This window comes from Wasmannia auropunctata, unplaced genomic scaffold, assembly GCF_000956235.1.
Source record: "Wasmannia auropunctata unplaced genomic scaffold, wasmannia.A_1.0 LD335737.1, whole genome shotgun sequence".
NCBI classification, from domain to species: Eukaryota; Metazoa; Arthropoda; class Insecta; order Hymenoptera; family Formicidae; genus Wasmannia; species Wasmannia auropunctata.
The window spans coordinates 1,616,905-1,641,963 of record NW_012027153.1 but is presented as its reverse complement, the minus strand read 5'-3'; the positions used below and the strand labels follow the sequence as shown (position 1 = coordinate 1,641,963).

Genomic DNA, 25,059 nt, shown 5'->3' with positions numbered 1-25,059 from the left:
TTTCAAGATTTCTATCGTAATTATATTCTGTAAAAAAAAACTGGAGCAGCTTGCTCATACATCTTTTTATAATGAAAGTCTAAACAAGCATTATGCTTGGTTTTCCCAATTGCGTTTCTTTATTTTAATATAGAAACACTGTCAAAAAATATTTGCCTCTTTAGCCATTAATAACCTTTTTATACAATTCTTAATCAGTAATTTATTTAAGCTCAGATTATTGCAATTTGTAATTATCGTTTTCATAATGTATTAGTCAGAACCTCTCGTAAATTAACGCCAGTACATCCATTTTTTAATAGATACTATGTAGCTATATCCATTTTGTCGATAAAATCATAACGTCGAAAATGGATGTGGTTCGAGTTTGTGTTAGATCCACAAATAAAATGTGTGTGTGTCCGTGCTACCAGAGCTGGCATGAATGAGATACATTAACGTAACCTTATTTACTTCTTAAAAAAACATGATTTTTATAAAATTATAAAGTGTACAAATACTAAATGCATTATTGCACTATATTATTATAAAAATAATTCAATAGATTCTGTAAATAAAAATTTTGATATAGCTATTAGCATTATAATTGCAGTCTTCTATATCTTCTATTGTAGCACAGCTTGTTGTTAGCTTATTAGATTTATATGATTATGAATTTATTTGTAACAATTATATTATTAATCCACACACATAATAATATATTCCGAAGTTCAAATTTGTAAAAACATATTGCATATGCTAATGTAATTCTTTGAAAATTCTGACTTTTTATTTTTGTAGAAAGTCAATGAATTAAAAGGTAGGCTGACAGGGCTGACAGGGTACACAAATGTATAAAACAATATTTATTTCGAAAATACGATTTATTAACCTGCCGAACCTAAATTCTGTGGTGCACGCGTTCACACGCATTTACACGCGCACATCTCGCTGCTGTACGTTCTCACACACGCAATATATAAAATCTAAAAGTTCGCTATGTATATACATACACACACACCCACACATTTTATATATATATATGTATATACATATATATATATATATATATATGTGTGTATATGTATGTATATACTTACCATGACTCGTAGCTTGCCCGATGTTGGGCACGTAAATGTTACGCTATCCTAGAAGTTGTGTTAATTACTATGTCGATGCGAGTTGCTCGATCGTATGTGATCGTCACACGCACCGTCATCGTTACAATGATTACACAGAACTCTGCAGGACACCGTGATAATACATCGAATACACCCTTCACGTTGCGACTCGTTTTTCTCATACTCTATTTATCCTAGCTCGTTTTTTTTCGTAAAAAATGTATACCATTGATAGCCCATGATCTTGATCGTTGGTGGAAATCTTAAATGAAGAAAAAATATATCTCATTGGAAAAATATTATTTTACAAACTTTAAATTTGAAGAGTAGATAACCATCTGAGATACATATATTAGCTGAATTTAATAAAACATTGAGAAGTCTTATTTAAAACATTCAAGCATAAATATTCATGATATAATATTGTTTATATCATTTTGACAATTAAAATTAAAATCACCTTTTTAATTATTAAACTAGCATTTGAAGACAAAGAATAAATAGCATTTCTATTTATTATTTTGTAAAGCTATTTACTGATTTTTGTATATTTTTGTATAATTGGCTATATTTCTTTAAAATTATGATTTTTTCCACGAACGATCAATCTTTTCTCAATTGCTCGAACAATGCTACTCCTATTAAAATTCAACGGCAGATTTATGGATGCATGAGATATAACTCAGTTTGAAAAAATAATGAACTTACAATTCAGAATTGATTTAAAAAATTATATCTTCCATTTTACTCTGAGTTCAAAATTTTATTTTGAGTTTAAAAATTCGGTAAAAATTGGATTTTATTATATCTTTTTAAGAAATAAATTTAATTTAAAATTGGCGTATCTTTGCAAAAAGTGCATTTTTTTAAAATATTCTTGCTAACATTTTTTTTGCAATCTTGTGAAGTGCTTCTGCAATCATTTTCGTTTTCGTGCTCATTAAATTGCCGTAAAAATGATTACGATTGTAATATTATTTTGTGACTATATTAATTGGAAAGAATAAACGCGAATCTCTAAAACATCGGTATAATTATAATATATGTATATGAAATACAATGTCGCAACAAATTTAAATTAAGTACAATATTTTGCATTTAACATAAGCGCTAGATGCTACAGATTCGCGTTTATTATTGATAACATAATTGTATCACTTATTATTACGATCATAAAACAACCCTCTTTTTACTAGAAGACGATGAAACCATAAATCTGACGCTGTCAGAGATCACATACTACACATGTGCGAATCTTTTATTATCACCCGTGTTAGCGAAATTAAGCTAATCTAGAATCTTATTTTCCAACCTTAACAATCTCGCAATCCGAATAATTGTCTCGAGATGAGAAAAAATCTGTATGCACACGCAGATTTGTTCCTATTCGAAACTACTCGTTCAGTATTCACATTCTCAATGTGACTTTCTCGAATAGGCTGCATCGCTTAGGCGAATTTTTATCGATAAATAAATAAATTCTTGAAAAATCGTGCTATCAAATAACGGATACACTCGGCGATATAGTTGAATTTTAATGATAAATACATTTCTTACAAATTCGATTAAACTCGAGTAAAATTAACATAATTGTTTTGACATGGCAACAATTAAATTTGCTTTATTAAATTGTATTATAAATAAAATAATTTTGTAACTAGTTCACGAATCCGCGCGTAAATTCTCAGAAACGAGAAAAACATTTTAATCGATCATTTTGAATGCTACGACGCTTACAAAATAGAGATACTTCGTCTTTCGTCGAAGTCATACAATGTAGTTGATTCGCGTTTTTTTTCGAGTCAAACGAGTTTACATAGCTGACTTTATGGATCAATATTTATACAATAATATGTGGGGTCAATTCTAGACACGTGCGACGACAGAAAACGAATTCATTCAATTACAAAATAACAGCTTATATTTAATGCAAAGAAAGTTAGTTTTTAACTGTTTTAAATACCAATAAATATCTTTCTTTTAATAAGAAAGTTGTAAAATGTTAACTCAGGACATTATATAATTCTTAACATATACATATATACATGTATAAAATCTATTAATAAATTTATATTGTTTTTAAATTATTTTTCGGTCTTTGTCAGTTTTTCTAATAATTCTAAAAAGAAGAAAAACAATTATCGTATCGGTTAATCAATTAGCATAACTAATTTACAAATATATTCAAATTTTGAACGTAAATCTCAAGTAAGTTTATGATACGTCTTGTATATGTGTATAAATATATATATATATATATATATATATATATTTAAATCCGTATTTTTTATTTGCATGAGTTTTGTGTTACTTATAGTCTAGAAAAAAACCCCATCATAAAAATCGAACATCGAGAGCGACACACATTTTAGAGATGGTTACCCTTAATTCCGATTAGCCGATAAATTTTTAATTGCAGACGCGATTATTTTGCTATTTAAATGTAACTCTTTAGGCGCCTAAGTCAACCATGAATTTACTAAAATAAATTTACGGATGCAATTAATAATTAGTCGACAGTTATCGATAACGAGTTTCATCGTTGTACCTCTTCTCCGTCGATGAATGCGATTTGCAAGATCCAATGAACAATTTGAAGATACACCTCGGGATACAAAAAAAGAACGTGTTAACTTCGTAATCTCTTTATACGTATAATTCATTGTTTATTCTCTTATATGAACGTCGAACATTCACATATGAACAATAGTCTGCGCATAGAACATACAAAGTGTATTGTGTGAAGTAAAATCGGTAAAGTATCCTTCAGTACGAAATTTGTTGCAGATGAAGTTTTGTATAGAAAAAACAATTAATTTAATATTATTTAATAGATTGATATCAAAAAACATTTCTCCCTCTAACATTTTTCTGATACTTTTTTCTTTGACACTTTTAGAATATCGAGTCATTTTACATAGAGTATCCAGTTCTAAATTACTACTTTGTTATTAAATTAAGTAATACAGCTATTATATTTATCGCTAAATGTGGCAGTTCAGTTCCAAGTTTTATTTGTCTGAGAGTGTCGTATTTAATGTTATTACAGACTGAAAATTATATGGCCACATTTAACACTAAATGAAGCACGAATACAAGCCATAATTTGCGTGAGCGACGCTTTAGATATTCTGCACGTAGACTATGCGTAGACTTCCAACATTCCCATATGCTTCCATGCACCCACCGGGAATAATCGCTGACGCGTGTACACAGTGGCGGAGTTTCGTTAAAGGCGGGAACGCGCATCGTGGTCCGTTAAACGTTGCTATTTACAGTAGTTACATGGACTCGTCTCTAAGTTAAATACGCAACATTATGACTGCTATTTACATGATAAAAGTAACGAACTCAGTAACCGTTGCTAGTTCATTCCAACCGATGGATGCGTCGATACGTATTCGAAATTCTTCGAATAGAGAGAAACTAAATCGGATATAATTATTTAAGACATTTATCAATAGGGTACATTAAAATTCTTAACATATACAATTTTTTTAAAATCTATGTGATGAATCCAATTGCTCAATTTTTCTGATTTTATTCTGAATAATCATAATAAAAGTAATAAAGAAGAAATTTATTTCATGAATTTCAGTTGACATTATTTTTATTTAAAAAAAATGGTATTATTAAAAACAAATCGCTCTCTAACGCCTAATATTTAAAAATCAATTCGTAAGAGAATTAAACGTATATATTTTTAAAAAAGATTAATTAGCGAAAGAGATTATCAAGAAAGATTAGTAATTTATCATCCCAGTTTTAATGTTTTGTATTCTTAATGCTTTTATATTTTTAATTATATATGTTGGATATATGTATCCACAGTAATCGTAACTTAACGATAAACAAAGGATATAGGATGACAAGAAAAGGATAGTAATTCTGTGACTTTTTGCAATTGTATTGTATGATATCCACAAAATATTGATGTATTATATTAAATTTCACACATTTATTGAAATTAATTTATTAAAATTGGATCTGAGCATCGGTCTTCTTTGCGCCACTGTGAACACACGTTGCTCTCCACAGAAACCATGGCAGACCATATAACGATACAATAACTCACTCAGGATTTTGCAGCGTACAAAAAATATTCTTATGAACTAGGTACGGTCTATGTACAGTCTACCTACAAATTCGTCGAATGATTGTTGCGGGTGTGCGTGCGGATTCTGTACAACTCTTATATTCTTTCTCTCTTTAGCGTGAGCGACAAAAAAAAGATCACAACTTGTGCACATGCTCATGTAATCGAAGGCTTGACACATAAAAAAAGATTATTAATATCGGAAAAGGAATCCTAAAAAAAGTTATATAGTTTAATATATTTTTTGTATTTTTTTTATTTATAAAAAGTTCTCTTTTACTCTCATTTTGTACTTTATAAATGTTTTTATCAATAGCTGCAGCTTTTGCAATGCTATTAATATGTCTTGGCACGTAATCTTCCATAATGACGAAAGATAACTTTTTGAAAATATAACTTTAAAAAATATTTTCAATATAATATAATTCATAGACTTTTTTTTATGTCAAGTCCTCAATATACGAGTCAAGTATTAGATTTAGATTGCATCCCAACTTGAAGTAATACTGCTTTCAACGTCGACATGAATGCATTATAGGAACTTAACAGAAATTGCATATATATATGTATATATATACATATATATATATATATATATATATATATGTTAACTTAATAAATAATTAAAAATAAAATAATTATATTATATTTAATTTTAAAATCGCAGAAATAAGATGATTATCTGAAAGCAAGTATATTACGACTACTTTTGTTTGTCCACACTAAATATTATTGATTATTTGCCAATTTATATACAAAACGTATATAAAATGTATATAATGTGTAAAAGTGATAAGATTATGATAAAAAAGTGATATTTCCAGTTAATTTTTTCTCTGATCGAGAAAATATATAGCAAATGTTTTCAAAATCGAAACAATTTGTTTTCAAGAGTTATCGAATCAGTTGTTTAAATCACTCATTTAAACATTTTTACTCTTTTTATCTTTTTATCTATTTATTAATCATCTCGCATTCTAAATCTCGGTATTTATACATCAATAAATAAAAAAACAAAATTGTGTATGCAACAATCGTACAGGTAAACATGAGAGTATTTTAGTGAAAAATAGTGCAAGAAAAGGCAATTGTTTGTTGCAAATTTGATATTTGAATAGAGATCGAGACAACACAAATAACAGCTGAATAAAAAAGTATTAAAAAAGCTAAAAGTACATACGTTGAATGACATTAAAATAGTATATGTAGTTTATTTTCTGTTTATTTTAAAAATGCTATGCGTTATATGTCTGAACGAAAATATCCGAACAAATACGTTATCCTTAAAAAAAAAATTGATTTTATTTCATTGAGCTAGTGATAGATATGAAATTATATTAAATTTTTTATTCATTTTTTATTCTTTCGTGTTTTTAAAAACGACAATGATCCATTCTTGAAATTAACATAAGACATTGATCGTATGGTACTTTGAAGTCATATAAGCCAACAGAAGAGATTAAAAGTAATTGTTTCGATTCAATATTTTTTCTTTAAATTTGCCGTTTTTCAAAATAAAGTTTACATTTGTGATACAAGGTAATACTCCGCGTGAATATGGAAAAATAAAAAAATCTTACATTATGCAAATTGAGCTGCATAAAAAATTAAATTTTTCGTATACAACAATTTCTTTCATAAGTTGATATAGTTATATCATTAGTATCTTTAGAGCACGCAGTACACATACAGTTACGTACAATGCAAAAGATGCACATGTGAAGCTATTATTCATTTACGATAAAATAACCCCTTAAGTCAGATATTCATTAAAAATCGTAAAACTTTATTATTTGATGTTATGATCATTATTATTGCGATGATACTGCATTTGACAAATAATATTTGAACAAACTTATTTTTCATTACGAGAGAATAATTATTTACCTATCGACAGTCTTCTGTAATTTGATAAAGAGAGATTCTGTCATTAAGGGGTTAAAGCAAAATCACAGTGTATGTAAAAAAAAGATGGTTAAATACCTTGCACAATTCTTCTACAGTTTTCCGCTACAATAGCGGTCAAATATGGCAGGGTCGAGGGAGCAGGATCATAGGAATGGTAGTAAAGCGAAGAAAAAAATTAAAACAACAAAATAAATATATATATTGTTATTTTCAACATACGCCACATGCTGATCGCATTGTAGATTAAGCGAAACAGAAAAGAAAATATATAAGTATATTTAACGATACACGCCGACGATCTCCGCGGTCTCGCCGCGCCGCCGGCCATTTAGAGTCGAACAATAGCTACTAAACAAAAAAAGAAAGAATAGAGAAAAATAAAAGAACTAAACAAAAAAATGGAAGATTAAGAATAAACGCGGAGCGGCGTTACACACGGCGATAGAAGGCGAATACCATCGCGTACGCAACATTCACGTCGTATGTATACATCCGTACACTCTGTACATTCTGTACGTATACAGAAATGTATACACAAAAGAAAAAAAAACATACATTTAATGCCCGAACACAAAATGCACGTTCATACATGCCACGTACATACGCGCGTATGCGAAAAACTGCCAATGTGCATGTAAAGTAATTACAGCAATAAGTCTCTGTTCGCATTTACGATTGATTCTGCGATCGTCGTTAAATCGGTCTAATTAAAAGAGTGGGATTAATGCGCCTTTCTAGGAGCATTCAGATGATCTTCGTGAATTTTAAGTCATGTAAATATTGGTAATATCTATTTGAAAAATAGACATTTATTTCTCATATATATTTTTGATGCAAGTATTGATAAAATACGTCAATTATTTGAAAGTAAATATGAGTTATAAATTCACAAAAAAATCTCTCTTAAAATAATTTGCGTTCTGATGAATTACCTTTTATAAGATTAAGTACTCCTACAATTGTTTAAGTACTGAATACCGCATTCTTTGCCTAAAATGTTTAACATGTCGAGTGCTAAACACAAATATATGAAATATTGATCGAATTTTGATGTTCTATTCATTGGCATACTCATACGCAAAAAATAGTCCAAATGTAATGTTGTAATTTTACAGTCTTTTTTTCTTTACATGTAACTATATATATTATTTTTGTGATTTATGAGCCTTTATGCTATTATTAAAAATTTTGATTGGCCAACATTTTAGTTAAATCAATCACTAGCTTTGATTACAGTCATTTTTCTTTGTCTGTAAGATTAAAATAGGACTTCAGCAACGTGTTTACATACAATAATAGCGACACTCAACGTATTAACATCAAGACCAGATTTGGTTAGACATGATTCATCATCTCGAAAACTCTGATAGTGGCGTATTCCCATCTTTTAACAAAAAAAAGGCATACATTTTGCATCAGAGGAGAGAAACGCGATGGACGAACAAACTAAAAAAAAAAAAGAACAAAAATTCGATTTAGCATATAAGAAAACAAAATAAAGAAGCACGACAGATTGTTAACGACGCAAATACGGTACTCAACAGTATAACATTAATCTTACGAGGTAATAGCTCAAACATTTAAAAACAAAAACATACTCTCATCAACAGAGTTATATTACGATTGTAAAAATCGATGAATAATATATAATTCGGATAGACAGTCGTACCAGTGAAATGTTGGTCGAATAAGATCACCAAATTGATCGATTCGTGTGCAAAAGAGAAAGAGGAAAGAAAATTAAGATTGTTAACGCGACGGCGAAGTTAGTTAAATTGTTTATAATGTTCATAAACAATGTAAACAATATAAGAGTAAATATTTGCCAGTTACATAAAAATCGAAAATAATGCTAGAAATATCTATTCCTCTTCATTTTTTTGAGACACAAAAATGTTTGTGTTTATATCTCTTATAAAAGAACAATAATATTTTGTAAGATTTGCCTGGACATTTGCAATTACTTTTACAAATGCTGAAAAAAAAACATTTTGCTTTCGCCAATCAATTGACATCCAAATGGATAATTAATAAAGAATAAAAAATAATCTAATTAATATAAGACACGAAAATCATTCGTCATAAGTATATTATTCCGTACCGTTATATAATATAAACCTCGTTTGGAAATAACCATCTCAACAAGTGATTCTTACTTGACCGTTTAATAATCACATAAGTACGCGATTCGTTTTCACAAAATTGAATTAATTCTTCATATATTAGCGTCCTCTAAAAACGGACATAAAGTACTTGGCTTTGATTCTAATTCTGACCTAAACTGATAGTCTGCCATTGCAGCACTAAATTAGCGAGCGATCGATATTAGCAGCAGTGACAGATGATAATCGCGATCGCTGTCGCGCGCAAAGTGCTAGTAATAATACATATAAAAGTAATAGAAGTAGTAGTCATAATAGTAATAATAAATGCCAATGGTGGTGTCGCCATCATTGGCAGGAGCACTAATAAACATATAATAATACTAGTAATAAAATAATAATGACCACATAATAATAATAGTAGTAGAACAATAGCAATAATAAGAATGCTTATAATAATAGTAATCAAAATTAGAACAACAGGTATAACTAATAAAGATAAACATAGCAATAATAATAGCCATAATAAACGTAGCAACCTAACAACAGTGTCAACGCACGTGCTGAAGAACAAATGATGAAAATGACACGAACATAGAAGCGATCTTTCAATCGTTAAACGATATTTGTGACTAGGCTCTATTTGTATATACGCACAAGACTAATGTGTACGCGTGCTCGTTTTCTATTGTTCATTAATCGATTTAATCGATTAGTGTTAATCGTAGATCAGTGTTAACCATCCACGCATAGTTTAATTGTTGAAAAAAAAAATAACAAACTATTCCTTTTAAAATTTATAATATTCTACATAGAATTTTAAAATTATTACTTATATGCGAACCTGGCAATTATTTCTATTAAAAAAAGGTATTTTGAAGTTTTATCTGGCTTTTGCCAATTGATCTTGACGTTATAGTTTTAGATAGTTTAGATGTTATGATGTATAATTTCGAAAAATTTGCTTAATTCCAACTTAAATTGATTTAGAAGATAACAAAATAATTTTTTAATAGCATTTTTGTATAAACCATACAAAATATTCCTATATAATTGAATGCTCTATGTATTTTAAGTACATATGATGTAACAAGCAGCTGCTGATTTTGTCATTCATCGATTTACATCACATATGAGGCAATAATTGCAGGTATTCTATACGTAAATAGTTCTTATTCATGCGTAAATGCATAGACATTTAACACTGGCTTGGATTAGTCGTTAGTGTTGCGTAAGTACATCAATTAATTAAAGACACATCTTTGGTAATCCGTACGGAGCATCCGACATTTTTCACTACTCAAAGACAATCGCAAATGTTGGATAAAATTGTCCGTTTGCATACGTTTTACCTGTAATGACGCCGGTGCTCCGTTTATTTGGTCTGATGCATGTTAACGTTGCTGATGACAAAACAAGGCTGTGTACACTTGATCGTAAATGACAATTAATCGTAATGCGGAATGACAGAAATTATTCTGTTTTTTAAAGACATCTCGAAAAATTAGTATTGCATCTAAGCTGATATAAAAAATACGAATAATGATAAATTATTTTCTCATTCAACACTCAAATAAAAAATGACACTGATTATTCTACTAAAAATATTTCAAAAAAATGATAATGCAATTATATAACATTAGATAAATAACTGTTATTTATAAAAAAAAATTTTTTACAGTAATGATTACTGCCGTTCAATAATTGAGTGCACGCAAACTTGTTTTGCTCAATATAGACAAGACTATGCGAGAAAAAAAACAAATCGAAGGATATGTATCTCGTCGAAACTGAAAGTGTGGACTGCGACTATGAAAGGTGACAATAGTAGGAGAAATTTGCATAAGATTCTGTGGCTTCGATAATATAACGGGCAAATTCTAAGAAAAAAATTCTACTTGTCTTGAAATGTGAAAAATAGAATACATTAAGATAAGAATAGTTTTGTGACATTTAAAAACAAAAAAAATTAACAGACATACTTAAAAAGACAAATTTTGAATTTCTTTTTTTCTTTCAAATGTGTCTTATAAAGTAATTAAATATTTAGTATTTCGTGTACATCACTCTTTTAATATTAATCAGGATTCACTCAAGATTTAAAAATTATTTTTATAATTCAATATTATCCAAAATTTGTTACAAATTTTTTGAAGAATTAAAGTATTAAATGTAATAAATTTTGTTTATTTATGTGCTCTTTTTCAGCATAATCTATATAAGATCCAAATAAATAGAATAATAATTTTAAAGTATAAATTATATATGAGAAAAGAAATTTGTATAAATTCAGATTCTACAAAAATTCTTAATATGTACCACGATCAATTTTTAAATGTTTCACATTCTCATTAAAGTTAATCTTAAATTAACACCCATAAAGGCATTTACATTCAGATCGACTAGAGTACTTAAAATGACTTCTTATTAATCGCCAATCCTGTATGTGTATATATCCTTACACAATTTTTATTTGTTACGTTCGAATAAATTCGCACAGCTTTGTCGTGCAACCAATTTTCGCGATGTTTGTTCGGTAAAAAATATACTAATCGTTTTATCACGTGTGAGATTTTTCGGAAATATTCTATTCTAAATTTCATCAATTATATCTTATTTGTATTTAAAATCAATATGTATAATAAATCTATTTTAATCAAAGTTAATCTAATTGCAACGTAAATATGATACGTTTGTATTTTTTCGGTAAGTTATAACAAAAATTTGGATCATTTTAGAAAGATACAAAGATAAATCTTACGTAGAATATTTGTTCATGATCAACAGAACCTTTAAAAAATCGAATTGTTTTCCCGTGTATTTTTAAGAAGCAAATTCATAATCAATGTCAAGAATGAATTATCTTAAAATATTTTGCATAATGATGCATACCTATTCGAGTGAATCTTTTTCTTCTACGATTGTTTTGTAATTATTATAAATAATTCATTTTTCCATTCATATTCTGTGTACCGCTTTGATGAGAAAATTTTAGTTCGTTGAATCGATTTAGACAACCCGTCCGATCGATTCTTAAATTTTCGTGAAGATTAATCGCATAAAGTGTAAATTCATGATTTCGACGAAGAAGACAATGCAAGTGCGCAGTCGGGAAACTCGTTCGATATTAAAATTCATTAAAAATTTGTCGCATCTCATGTACTTGTCTATATTCGCATAGTGTCACTGATGGCGATATAGAATTGGATGCACGAATGTGTGACGCCTGATGTGTTTATTCCTGAGCGATCCGGCCCAGTTTTAGCTCGAGACCACGGTCCCCTGTACGATACAATCTTATCACAAAAGTCATTACTACAAAATGTCTCTTATATTTGTTTCTTCGCTATCTATCGGTTTTCTTTTTTTTTTTTTTGTTTAATTCTTTGTATCCGTTTCGTTTTTGGTATATTTGCACGATTTAAGCCTAAGAAATCGCACGCGCGTCGGTCCCGGCATGATCATTGTTCGTCCTTACGCGTTTCCCTTACCAGCCTCCGTCTCTCGTGCTTCTTCATACACATACATTTATCTCGTCTACACGCCCAATTTGCCGCGATACATACGCAACGTATGCGTATGCATATTTATGTATAAACAGGCGCTGCGAGGCGTTGACAGCGATCCCGATAGTAGAGTCGATAAAAATAGTTCTCAGTCGTTAATTCGATTTTTATGAACATGTATGTATAGCTATGTATATGTGTAGTTTTATGTATAAGAAAAATTTCTCGCACAGCTCCGTTCGCCGCACGTTCCTCGCTTGTCCTCTTTTGTCCCTCTTTCGCCGTGAAACGTAGAGCGTCGCCTACCGTTAGTCAACCACAAGAATCTTCTTCGCGCTCTCAAACACACGCACATACCATACACACGTACCATATATGGTATGTACATATATGCATAATATATATTTATATATATCTGTATATACACAGGAGGGGGAGGGAGGGAGGGGAGAGATTGGACAGACAGTTAACATAGCGCGTTAGCTTCGTTCGAGGAACCCAGGTCGGTCGTCGGTGCATCGTCCTCCTTTCCGTCCCACTTTCTCGGCCTTCTTCATCGTGCTCCTCTGTGCATTTCGTGCGCAACTTTCTCGGGCCTCGACTTTTCATTCGCCCCAGCATCGTGCAATTCTCCTGCATGGATCCGAGGATTCGTCTGGTGTGTTTTACATTGCGCAGCTGCGATCGGGAGGACGAGCGAAATCGTTCCGAGGATCGGCGAGGCAATTCTCCCCCCGGGCGCGAGGTGTAAACGATGTCGCGACTTCGTGGATAGAGGCGGTACGGGTCGCGCGAGAGGTCAAGGGGATGAGATGAAGAGATAGAGAAGAAGGTCTCGATAAGGCGAAGGATCTTACGGCGGAAGTGAGAGCGCGTGGGCGGGTGTTGTTCTTTGTACAGGCACCGACAGACACAGATAGACTGATCGAGAGACTGACCGGGGAATCGTGACTGATCGATCGACCGGTCGAGCAAGCGACCGATACCGATTTGACTGACTGAGACTGACATGGCACGGCGACTCCGATCGAGAGTACACGGTCACAACGTCACAGGCCACCTGCTGGCACACAAACAAACACACGGACAGGTTAGTCACCACCACACACCAGATATGAAGGTTCATCCCCGGGCAAACGCGCGCGGTGACGGCTCCTCCGAGGCCCCGCGAAGCCGCGCTACTGTGCCCAATTGTCTCTGCAGACTCGCATTTTCAAATAATAACAGATGAGAACACTCGTACGAATTTTTAATTTGTTTGGTCGTTATTATCTGTCACAAAAATGAACATGCGGTACGGTACGGTTAATCCCTTAACAGAAAAAGAGAACTTCACGGAAAAAATATGTTATCAAAAGTTACAATTTCGCTACGAGTATCTTTTACGCTGATGAAAAAAACAAGATAATAAAAATGACCAGGAGATATTGCTTTATCGAGTTATAATAACGCTACGGTGAAACAATATCTCGGAAGCTGCGTGTCCGATGAGAGAATTGCGCACACAAAGTACAGAATGACGAGCGTCAGAATGCATTAAAAAGTCAAACGAATTATTTGCGAGGCCTCCGAACCGATGACACCGTGCGTCGTGTACGCGGGGTACTTTGCCGAGTCGTCCTTTTCAAGCACGAGCAACGAGCGTCCACTTTAATTCAGCTTGACAGACAGTCACAAGGAAAAGATAAACAAAAAGTGTTCGACAGCGCATTTGTGAAAACTCGTTGCTAATGCAACGCAATTGAGTGAAGCTCGCCAATGGTTTCCAGGAATCAGATTAACAAATAAAATAGTCGTTCAGATTACACATAGTAATCTCCTATAGCAGTTTTATAGCCAAAAGCCCTTTGTTATTGTTTACTAATGAAATCGTGACGAAAGTGAAAATAATGAGTAAAACATTTTTTTTTTAATTCTTGAATGTAATATCATAATTTCTTACTTTAAATGGAAACAACTGGCTCACCCACCGCCTGCGACGATCGGTTGCATATCCCTTTCCCCCCTCCCCCCTACCCCCAAAAAATCACATGGCAATGTTAGTATTACTAACTAATAAAGCGTCGTAGCGTGATTAACCATAGAAAACTTAGTGATATTATTATCACGTGAGAACGTATCGAATTCTGTGCGTTTCGAACAATAAACGGAGGAAGTACACGCGGTATATAATAGCTGCTGACATAATTACAATGAGTGAGATAGATCTTTGTGTTTATCGCTCGTATCTGCCTGGTTCAATTGCCAGCTCAAACTACGGTGGTTATTGATAGATGAAGAAATTAAGAGATAGAAAGAGATAAATTATAAAAAAAAATTATAGAAAGAAAAAAAAACAGAAAGAGAGAGAGAGAGAGAGAGAGAGAGAGAGAGAGAGAGAGAGAGAAAAGTCAAATCGTCAAATGGTTACGAGGTACGGACTCGAACGCTGCGTGAAAATTCAAAGCGAACTAGTCTTACCCTCCTAGGGGAAAAGCTACGTTGTTAGTGAACTTCACGTACGTAATTTCACTTTGTGCAACAGTAAGTTAGCACAGAAAGCTTTACTGGCAGCCTTTGCAACGAAAATGTAGTTTGATTGCATCATCCGGGAACGTGCCGCCAGGCTTTGCACCTTCGAGATACGAAGAGACGAACGAATATTTTTCGAAAACCGTGCGATAAGTACGGGCGGATATTACGGGTGAATATTTGAAAGACCCCGTTGCGCATTTAGCGATGAACGTGGCTATTCGATTCCCAACGCGTGCGTATTATATTATGTGTGTGTTCTTTGTAACTAGATAAACTGAATCCAGAAGTGAATGAGCACGTTTAACGCTAAATGCGCGCCGCTAACATTCCTATATGGACATAATTTTAACCGGACACTGAACTTTAATCTACAAATCGAATTAAATTTGAACTCAAAAAGTCTTTATCCGTCCCGTATAAACGGAGAAATCTCTAGAACCGTCTAGAGTTATTTGTTTTGAAAGCCAAATATCGATTGTATTTTTTTGCGAAGGTAGAAATCGAATTAGAGATTCGAAATGAATAGATATATCACAATCACATCATGAAGCCTCTACATGCAAATTTCTTTCTCTTTTATGAAAGCGTAGTAAAGTCTTCGCATATCTCTTGCATGCAAAATCCCTTTTTTTTAACGAGAATATATAAACAATACTCAACATATATAACAAAGTTTCTTAAAATTCAACGCGAAGGCGCTTTCGACGTAAAAAAAAACAGCTTATTTAATTCCTAAAAGAATTGATTGCGCGTATTTATAATAATTCTTGATTAATTATATCTCAACGGATTCACTGAATCCGAATGAGTTTTTAGAAATACCGGTCATAGTCTCTGAAATCGATCATCACAGGCTATAAAAAATCAAGTGGTCTGAAATAATAATGAGCTAATACTGATTCGTTAATCCTGTATTCCGTCTCCTGTTAAAATAACGGAAATGGATTATCGAAAAAAAAAAGCAGGATTTTTCTATACTTAACTCTCCGGCACTGGAAGAGTTAACGGATGTATTATGATATATATATATATACGATCGCGACGTGGCACGGACGTGAACGGAACAGACAGATTGTTGGATTAAAAATGTACTGAATGTGTTCACACATGGGCGGACCGGCAGGTAGAAGAGAGAAGACAGTTCGGCGGGACAGTTCGCACAAGCGACACGTTAAAAGAAATAAATTACGTTCCTGCACCTCGGAAGAAAAGTCAGTCCGACGGAGACAAGAGAGTCTTCTGGATTATCACAGCCTCGTTTCGATAGGACGGCGAAGGTGTCGAGCGGCGACGTCTCCTCTTCGGCGTCCGAGAACGCTCGATCGTAGACCCGTTAACTCGCTAACCTTCGTGGAAAATACTGCTTGACTAGAAAGTATATCGTGGAATACGGCCACCACCTAATACTTTCGCTTTTGTCTACCTAGACCTATCGCTAATTTTCGCGAAATCCGCTGCGGAATAATCATCAACCATCGCGGTTGTTAATTATAAGTGCGCGAGCGTCGTCCAGACTAAGGACGCCGTCGGGCCAAGGTGTCCGAGTAGTCCTTGGTATCTACCTACGAACGTTCTGTGACGTCAGCTAGTACGGCTTGGAGGCGTCCTTGGACCGTTTCAGCTGGACCTTCAGTCGCTTCATGCCGATCTGGAAACCGTGCATCGTTTGGATCGCCGCTTGCGCACTCGACGCATTGTCATACGATACGAAACCTGAAAACAACATCGCAAAATGCAGAATACATGCGGATTCCATTCGTCCGTGCTGCGTCGAGTCACAAAATTTATCTGTACGTTCAAACACTCTTATCTATTATTCGTTACTCGACGTTAATTTCAACTTACCGAAGCATTTACTCATGTGCGTGTGCTTATCTATGAAAACTTTGGCGGATATGACGTTGCCGAAGGGCAAAAAGGTAGAGATGAGGTCTGTGTCGCTGAACTCCTGCGGCAGATGATAGATAAAAAGGTTGCAACCTTCGGGACCCTCGATCTGCTTGTCCGTGCTGGTGAACTTCGTCTTCTGCGCTGCCGCCGCCGCAGCGGCCGCAGCCGCCGTGAACGCGGGGAACCCTGAAATTCGAACATACTGTTGGTGTTGCTCGCGCTAAACCAAACTCAATCGCGGGAAATATTATACAATCCCGCATATTTTTCGAAGTGACATAAATCGCAAAGAAAATACCGAAAGCAATGTTCTAAATAATTTTGACTATAATCATCATAATCAGATTTTAATTGTAGATTAGCTATTTTTCAAAATTTGATTTACACCACTTCATTATGAACAGTTCCGGTTATCGATACAACTCTGTACATTGGCTTGGCACGTCCCAGCTTACAGAAACACTAAACAAGCTCTGATTTTCGAATCTATCCAATCACTTTGGTCTACTCTGAATATAATAAGTAAATAAGCACGTTATACGATCAATAAAATGAGAAATAAATATTCAATAATGTATAAAATATACACAGCATTATAAGAGAAGATGTAACTTTTTAAGCTCTCCAATATTTGCAACTGTGGCACTATAACACATTTCCACTTGGTCGATTTTCACGAGTGTATCTTGTGCGCTGGGGTACGTGGGATATTCCGATAGGCACATGCGAACCTATCGGTTGTTTTTCTTTCAAGCATTCATTTGGTTCACTTCCATATTCCGATACTTCCCAGCAGCTAATTTGCTTTAATCGCAAATTAATTGGCCAGTTTTAAAATCTCGCGTATTTGCATTGATTTTATATAATGTTCCACGGGGGGAAAAGTATAAAATTATATAACCCGAGCTGACGCTAAATGCATGATATCGAATGTGCGAAGATCAATATTAAACGCCACGAAAAACTGCCATTTTTTTTATTAAAAAAGATAATTACTATCTCTGATAATTAATCCAATTTTAATAATCATATTTCGTAGCGTCAGTCAAATTATTTTGAATATTGTATGACAGTTTACGTATCGTGGCGCACGAATTAATTCGAAAGTCAACCATATGAGCGACTTGACACTAAAACCTGGGACGATCCACAGAAATATATAATCAGGCAATCTACTTATTATTACTCACTATGCAATTCTTTCTTTTCCACGGTCACCGTCGTCTTTCCAATGAGAGCTTTAATGCGCACAGTTTACGTATTAGAAAGTAACCTTTTCAACACTGTTCACGCGGATGCAGAAAGGCAGTGTGGACTGCGTTTAACGATTTTCTGTGTACATCAAAAGTTGCTCGACAAGCCGAATAATTACCTGCATACTGCTGTAAGCTGGAATAGGCGTTGCTCAGCGAGTCCTGAAGTCCGTTTAACGGCGTCCCCGTCAAGGAATTGAGCGTGAGAGATGTTACAGGACTAAGACTGCCCCCGGTAGACCCTTAAAGACGAACACTACAGTTATTTATTTTACTGATTCCCAAGTATAAATTTCGATACCCAAGCCTAATTATTATTCTGAGGCATCTCTCACGTGCTGCGACATCGCAAGAACGTCAGTCGCTCCGAGTTTGTTATTACTATTAAAGGCAGGAAGCAACGTACTTATGCAATACGATATATTCATTCTATCAAATATTACTACTTGATATTTGTATAAGAAAATTTATTAAAAAAAGAAACGAGAGCAACTTTATTTAAAAAATGTGATATACTCCCTATGACTCTTTTTTCGTTGATTATATTCATTAAGTCCAACTTTGTATAGTTAAAAATTTTAAATTTTAGTTATAAATAAATTATATTTAAAATTAATGTAATAATGAAACTTATGATAACAATGTCATATCTTATCAAAATCAAATTATAATTAAATTGTTTCAATAGCAATGTGAAAATATGTCTTTAAAATTATTTTTAAAAGCAGGAAAAATATAAATTTGAAAAATGTATGAATGAATAAAATTACAAACGTTTCAGTGTGATACATATAAAATATTTCTCTTGACAGGAATTTAATTAGTATTTTAACAGTCCAAATTTTAGAGCATAAGAGCAATGTCATATGTTCCTCGATATTGAGATAGAAATTCGTTATATAACGAGATATTAATGATGATTTTAAAATAATTTAAAAGTATAATACACTTTCATGCACGATAATTTATATGGTAAAAAATCACGCGCCAATACCCGGGTTAATTGCAATAAGCGTTTTATGAAAAAATCCTACTTTTCTTTTTCATTATGCACAGACATTGTTGCCGATTAAATTCTGATTATGGAAAATCGTGCATCTATTAATTGCGATAAGCGTTTGTGCAAGAATCGTATATTCCCCCAATACATCTCAAATATACACACACAATAATTTAGATCTCATATACGTTTTGTTAAAACAATTAACGACTGATGGAGAATAAAAATCTGTACATTCCTAAAAGCACCGACGAGGTCTCGCCAATTAATGCATTAATTCGATATGTGAAAATTTTTACAACAATTCGATGTGCAGCACCAATCAGTTACTAATTGGCTCGGCCATTCATATTCGTGGAAATATATGTATATATATATATATATATATATATATTTATTTATTTATTTACAGAGTGTCATAGAACTATCGTGCACAACTTTTCAGCTTACAAAATTCATGATTCAACGTTCAATACAATTTCCCACCGCGATTTTGAACGCTATTATCTTTACCATATTTAACGTTTTTAATATTTTTCATAAAATATCTTTGTGACTTATATTTGAATTAAAATTAAAACCAAAATCCATGATCGAAAAATAAGATTTCACTATTTTTTTTCATTTGCAAGAATTTTAATCCTAAAAAATCAATACTTTTCAATTATTTGAATCTATTTCAATGTTACAAATAAACGCACACGGGACACCCCATACATTTGGGTTTTTATAACTGATAAAGAGCGCACTATGATATGTATAAAACTCAAAATACAGTATTGATTGAAGCAGCAGAGACCTGTACAATTAATGAAATCTACAGCCAACAATAATTATCAATATTGCATTACAATATATAAAAGACAATAATAAAAAATATACAAATGTAATAGAGAGGAAAAATGATGAGAAAGGAATTCGAAAGGAAGATACATAATGTTGCGATATACGATAAAGAATCAACCAAACAATTTCTCTTCCTACGAATATCTCACCTGTATTTCCTGTTTTTCCCAGAAGAGCAGCTACGCACGAAAAAAAAAATACGTTAAAATTGTGAAGTACGTTCACATAAAAGAAAACAAAGAAACGTAAAATATGTGATTGTAATATAATTCGTTATATTATAATATGTTCAGTACGGTATAAAAAAAAAAAAATAAAATATTTCTACCTGCAGCTTAAGATTGTTGTATACAAATTTTCATAACAGCATAAATACAAACTTTATAATTAAACAGGAAATATAATTTTTGTGGAAAATTATTAGAATATGCTCTTATGTAAATTTCTATACAATATTTATATATAATATTACTCCGTATTCTAATTATTTCATAATTGTAAACGTTTCATTCAATTTTATTTAATAAATTTTCAAAATTAAAAATGTTATAAGTATTTAAGATTTTATGGAGATATTGATGGGATTTTATAGAGAAAGAAAACATTAGTAAGAAATAGGTAAGAAATCGTTAATAAATTTTTGATAGATAAAATTGATAATCGTGTCATTAAAAATATGTAGATAGATTCAATTTTTAATATTTGAAAAATTTTTTTATATATCTAATTTCTTATCGCAATTAGCTATTAATTGTAATTTTATTGAAATAATTGTTTCGGTATCTTGAACTCGGAATAATCCTTTAATTACGTTGTAATCATACAAGAGTTTACGCCCGCCATGAAAATTGGTATGTAGATAGAAACAGAGAATATGAGGAAATTCGAGAGGGTGCGGGGGAAGGGAAGGGAAAGTGTAAGCACGTGCACACACGCACACGTGCACGTACACTATTAAATAAGCGAAATGGGGGAAATCAGACCATCAACAGGATTAGGGCCCCTTTTGCATGATCGAAATTAATTTAGTAATTGTTAATACTGTACCAGGCAATACGACACGTACATAGCGACATACCTGCTGTCGAATTCGCCAGGCCGCTTAATGCTGAAACACAAAACACGTTCGCGATATTAGCAAAAGCAGGGGTCGGTATGTACCTACAGTATAATCAGGTGAAACAAAGCTTTGACGGAATTTTCCCAGACATGCCGCCGGTATTATATTTTTAATTGCCACTAAACAATTTGTAAAGTCAACAGTTTTAATGTATCAAATTAATACGATGAATCAAGTGTCAGGCGAGGCAGTAACGTCTGCAAAAAATATTTGCTTTGGCTGTCGTGTTTGCTAACATAATTATATAAGTAAATTATCTAAATATTTCATTGAATATAAAATAATAATTAAATAAGTAGCCATTTTATAAAAACAATTTTGTGAATGTATGCATAATAATTGCAATATTATGGTAAAATGAACTAATTAAATACCCAGAGGGGATTTTTTTTATTAATTAAAAAGTATTACAGACGATTCATTTTAACTATAGCTGAGATATAGTTCTATAGATGAGTATATAGTTGAGAGTATAAAATAAATTACTGAAATAAATGCAAGTAAATTCTTATTATATCATATTTCTGATCTCTTATTTTGCAATTTTCAGATTTACTATTTCTGTTCAATGTCGACTGGATTGTTATAATCGTTTGAAAAACTCGTTCCTGTGTTAATACTGTTTATACTACTTGCGTAACTCTTTAGATGTGACAAACGCAATGAAGCAACCTGCATACTTGACTTACTTTCCTGTTGACTTTACATAAATCAAAGAAGAGGTATCGTGCATGAAAATAAAAAAGGTTTCGTCGATTCCGGTGAAAGGCGGTTAATTACGCAATTAACTACGGAAACGTACATCTTACCTGACTTTATGCATTTACATAGATTAATATACACACAAATACGATGGAGGTACGGATTACTAAAAATTTCATTTTATACTTCTTTGGTATAATAATCTACAAATATAAACAGTAAATTTCAGACGACAATCAGAATATGATAATGATTAATAAGTTATTCATATTGAAATGACAATTTTAATATAAAAAGATAATTCACAAAACTATTCTGCCAGTAATTTTGTCGAAATAAATTTTTGACCAAATGAATTTTGTCATATTAAAATATTAATTGCAATATCGTTTAATTAATTAATTTAACTTGGGTATTCAATAGATATTATTTCGAAATTCTCTATTTTTTAAAACAGAACACGACTTGTAAATGTAAATGTGAAATTAAAATTATATGTTCGTTCGCAGAACATTTTTTTTCTCTTGATTGACTTCTAGAATATATTATTTACAACTGCGCAATATATTCTGAAACACCTTACTACCATCGTACATATAATTACGATTAAAGGCTGTTAATACAGTTTACAGAAGATACATATAGATATATATAGACACGCTGTCGCATTATTGCTACCATTGTAATCGCGGCACGATTTCGACCGCTTTACCATGCATACCTACAAAAGCGTGGACAGTTCCACCCGTTCGGCTCGAACTTTAACAACGCATGCAATCATTAAACTCCGACTGCGTTCAAGCGGATTTACCGTCTACCGCGAGTAACATACGTGACGCATAAGCATACAGGTGTTTTGTATGTACAATTGGTATAGGAGGACACAATATAACGTGGTCCGAAGTTATGCAAATAATTCGAAGCGCCGGACAGTTCCGCGCGGAACCTACAGCTGCAGATTAATGCTTACGATAATGTTCTCTGATTATGCGTCTCGCAAAATATTCTCTACTCACTGTTTGGCGACACCTGGAGATTGCCGTTTCCGCCGGTCATAGCTGCCAGAGTGACGAGGTTCTGCATACTCATTGGCGACACACCCGCATTTGCTGTAACATAATGCGTCGAAATTTATTGTAGAAAACCTCAATGTGCACTAGATTTATATACCATGATGATGAATATATAGCGTATCATTTAATGATTGGAGAAAAAAAGCTTAAGTAAAATTTTAATTTAATCTGCAATAATTTAAGCGGTACATAAAACAGCTTTAATTCTAATTCTAACGACATTTATGGCGATACGAAAGATATTAACATTTTAAGTAATGTTAAATTAAGAATCTTGAATGTCTACATTTGATTTAATTCAAGTTCTCTCTCTTCATTGCATATTGAAAGTAGGTTACATGTCATTCTATGTTCAGTTTGTGTCCATGTGAACTCGTTGCGTGACACTGAAACGTCATTGAATGACCGTACGTTCCGCAGCAATAAATGGTAAACATATGTGTCGGAGTAAAGTTAATGATAGACTCATTAGAGACATGTATATCATCATCCTGATATCCTGATCCCATTAAACGTAGAATTTTATTATTGCCTAGTAAGCTTGTGCAGGATTCGTTATAACTTTCGAAAAGATACGACCCATGGGACGCGATCGTATACGCGATGGAAGTTGGAGAATGTAAGCGCGAAATAATATAATTTATTCTGACACCGATATGACTGCGCGGACGAGTAATTTTAGCGAAGAAACGGATAAAATCTCATTTTGCGCCAGCCAAAGCGAATCGATCATATTCTATGATACTTTACATCGGAATGATGGTGCGGAATCGACATATTTTTCAGCAGAAAACGGACCGTTTCCCGAGAGAAATTATATATTTAAATTTACCCGCGCATCCCTCAAGATTTACGTTTTTAACTTGTTCGCGAAAATAAGTCTTCTATAAGTGCTGGAACACTGAGTATAGAGTGGGGTCAAAAGGTGACGCGACAAAGTTAAACTTGCACATTTAAAACAGATGAGTTGAAAAGATTGTATATGTCAGAGTTACACTAATATTAGAAATGTGAAAGAATTGACGTAATATATGATAAATGTAAATGCACTGACGGCTGGATATATTTTAAGCGTATCATATAATACGAAAATCCCTGTCATTAATCAGAAAAATTCAAATTTGTATAAAATATACGAGTGAAAAGTAGTAACAAAAAGTAAAACCAATAACAAAAAGAACAAATATTATCAATTTTCTTAATATTGAAATATAATGTTTCTCAGAATTTTCTTGCAATCTTAAATTAAAAATTTAAAAAGTAATAGAATATGTTAACTTGTTATTATACATTATACACAAACTGATACGAAATATACTCACATGTTATACTCGTACATGTTATACACGAACTGATTTAAGGGGTTACACCTTGAGCGCCTAAAAATCATAGGTAACTTTGGGAATTTTTTTTAGGAAAACAATAAAAGTAATACAAAATTCGTTTTAAGGCTTTAATAATACATGTCTTTAGAAGTAAAAAATATTTTTTTCATTTATTTTTTAATAAAATGACGACGCTGAAGCCATTTTATTAAACGTCGTTTTTGTAACCACTGTCAAATCGGCGTTGCGGGGATCTGTCATTCGATTAAACCTGGAGCAATAAACTAAAATTTTTTAAAAACTATATAATATGTACTACAGAAGTACATACGGATATTTTAAAATATAGATTTTTATAAAAATTGCGAGCATTTGAAAAAAAATGTCATTTTACGGCCAAAAAAATTTTGTCAAGAAATGTTAAATAAAAAAAAATAATTAACATATTCGAAATAATCCGTATGTACTTCTGTAGTGCATATTATATAGTTTTTAAAAAATTTTGGTTTTTTGTTCCAGGTTTAATCGAATGGTAGATCCCCGCAACGCCGATTTGACAAAACGACGTTTAGTAAATTGACTTCAGGGTCGCTATTTTGTTAAAAAAATAAATAAAAAAAATAT

General features: G+C 32.4%; 1 protein-coding gene across 13 annotated transcripts in view; it reads right to left on the bottom strand.

Annotated features, from left to right (window-relative positions):
- Window positions 1–11,904: 11,904 nt before the first annotated feature.
- The window catches only part of LOC105456209 (CUGBP Elav-like family member 1), a 431,768-nt gene continuing 418,613 nt past the window's right edge, over window positions 11,905–25,059 (bottom strand). For 9 of the 13 annotated variants that reach the window (XM_011700084.1, XM_011700086.1, XM_011700087.1 and 6 more), the window contains 7 exons: window positions 23,054–23,146; window positions 21,282–21,323; window positions 20,365–20,394; window positions 18,489–18,611; window positions 18,307–18,354; window positions 17,072–17,302; window positions 16,200–16,939 (listed from right to left, as the gene is read on the bottom strand). In XM_011700084.1, the coding sequence (XP_011698386.1) occupies window positions 16,812–16,939; window positions 17,072–17,302; window positions 18,307–18,354; window positions 18,489–18,611; window positions 20,365–20,394; window positions 21,282–21,323; window positions 23,054–23,146 (695 nt within the window). In that variant the 3' untranslated portion in view covers window positions 16,200–16,811. Of the gene's footprint in view, window positions 13,776–16,199; window positions 16,940–17,071; window positions 17,303–18,306; window positions 18,355–18,488; window positions 18,612–20,364; window positions 20,395–21,281; window positions 21,324–23,053; window positions 23,147–25,059 lie in introns of those variants that run through there. The other 4 variants (XM_011700080.1, XM_011700081.1, XM_011700082.1 and 1 more) reach the window with 4 other exon arrangements.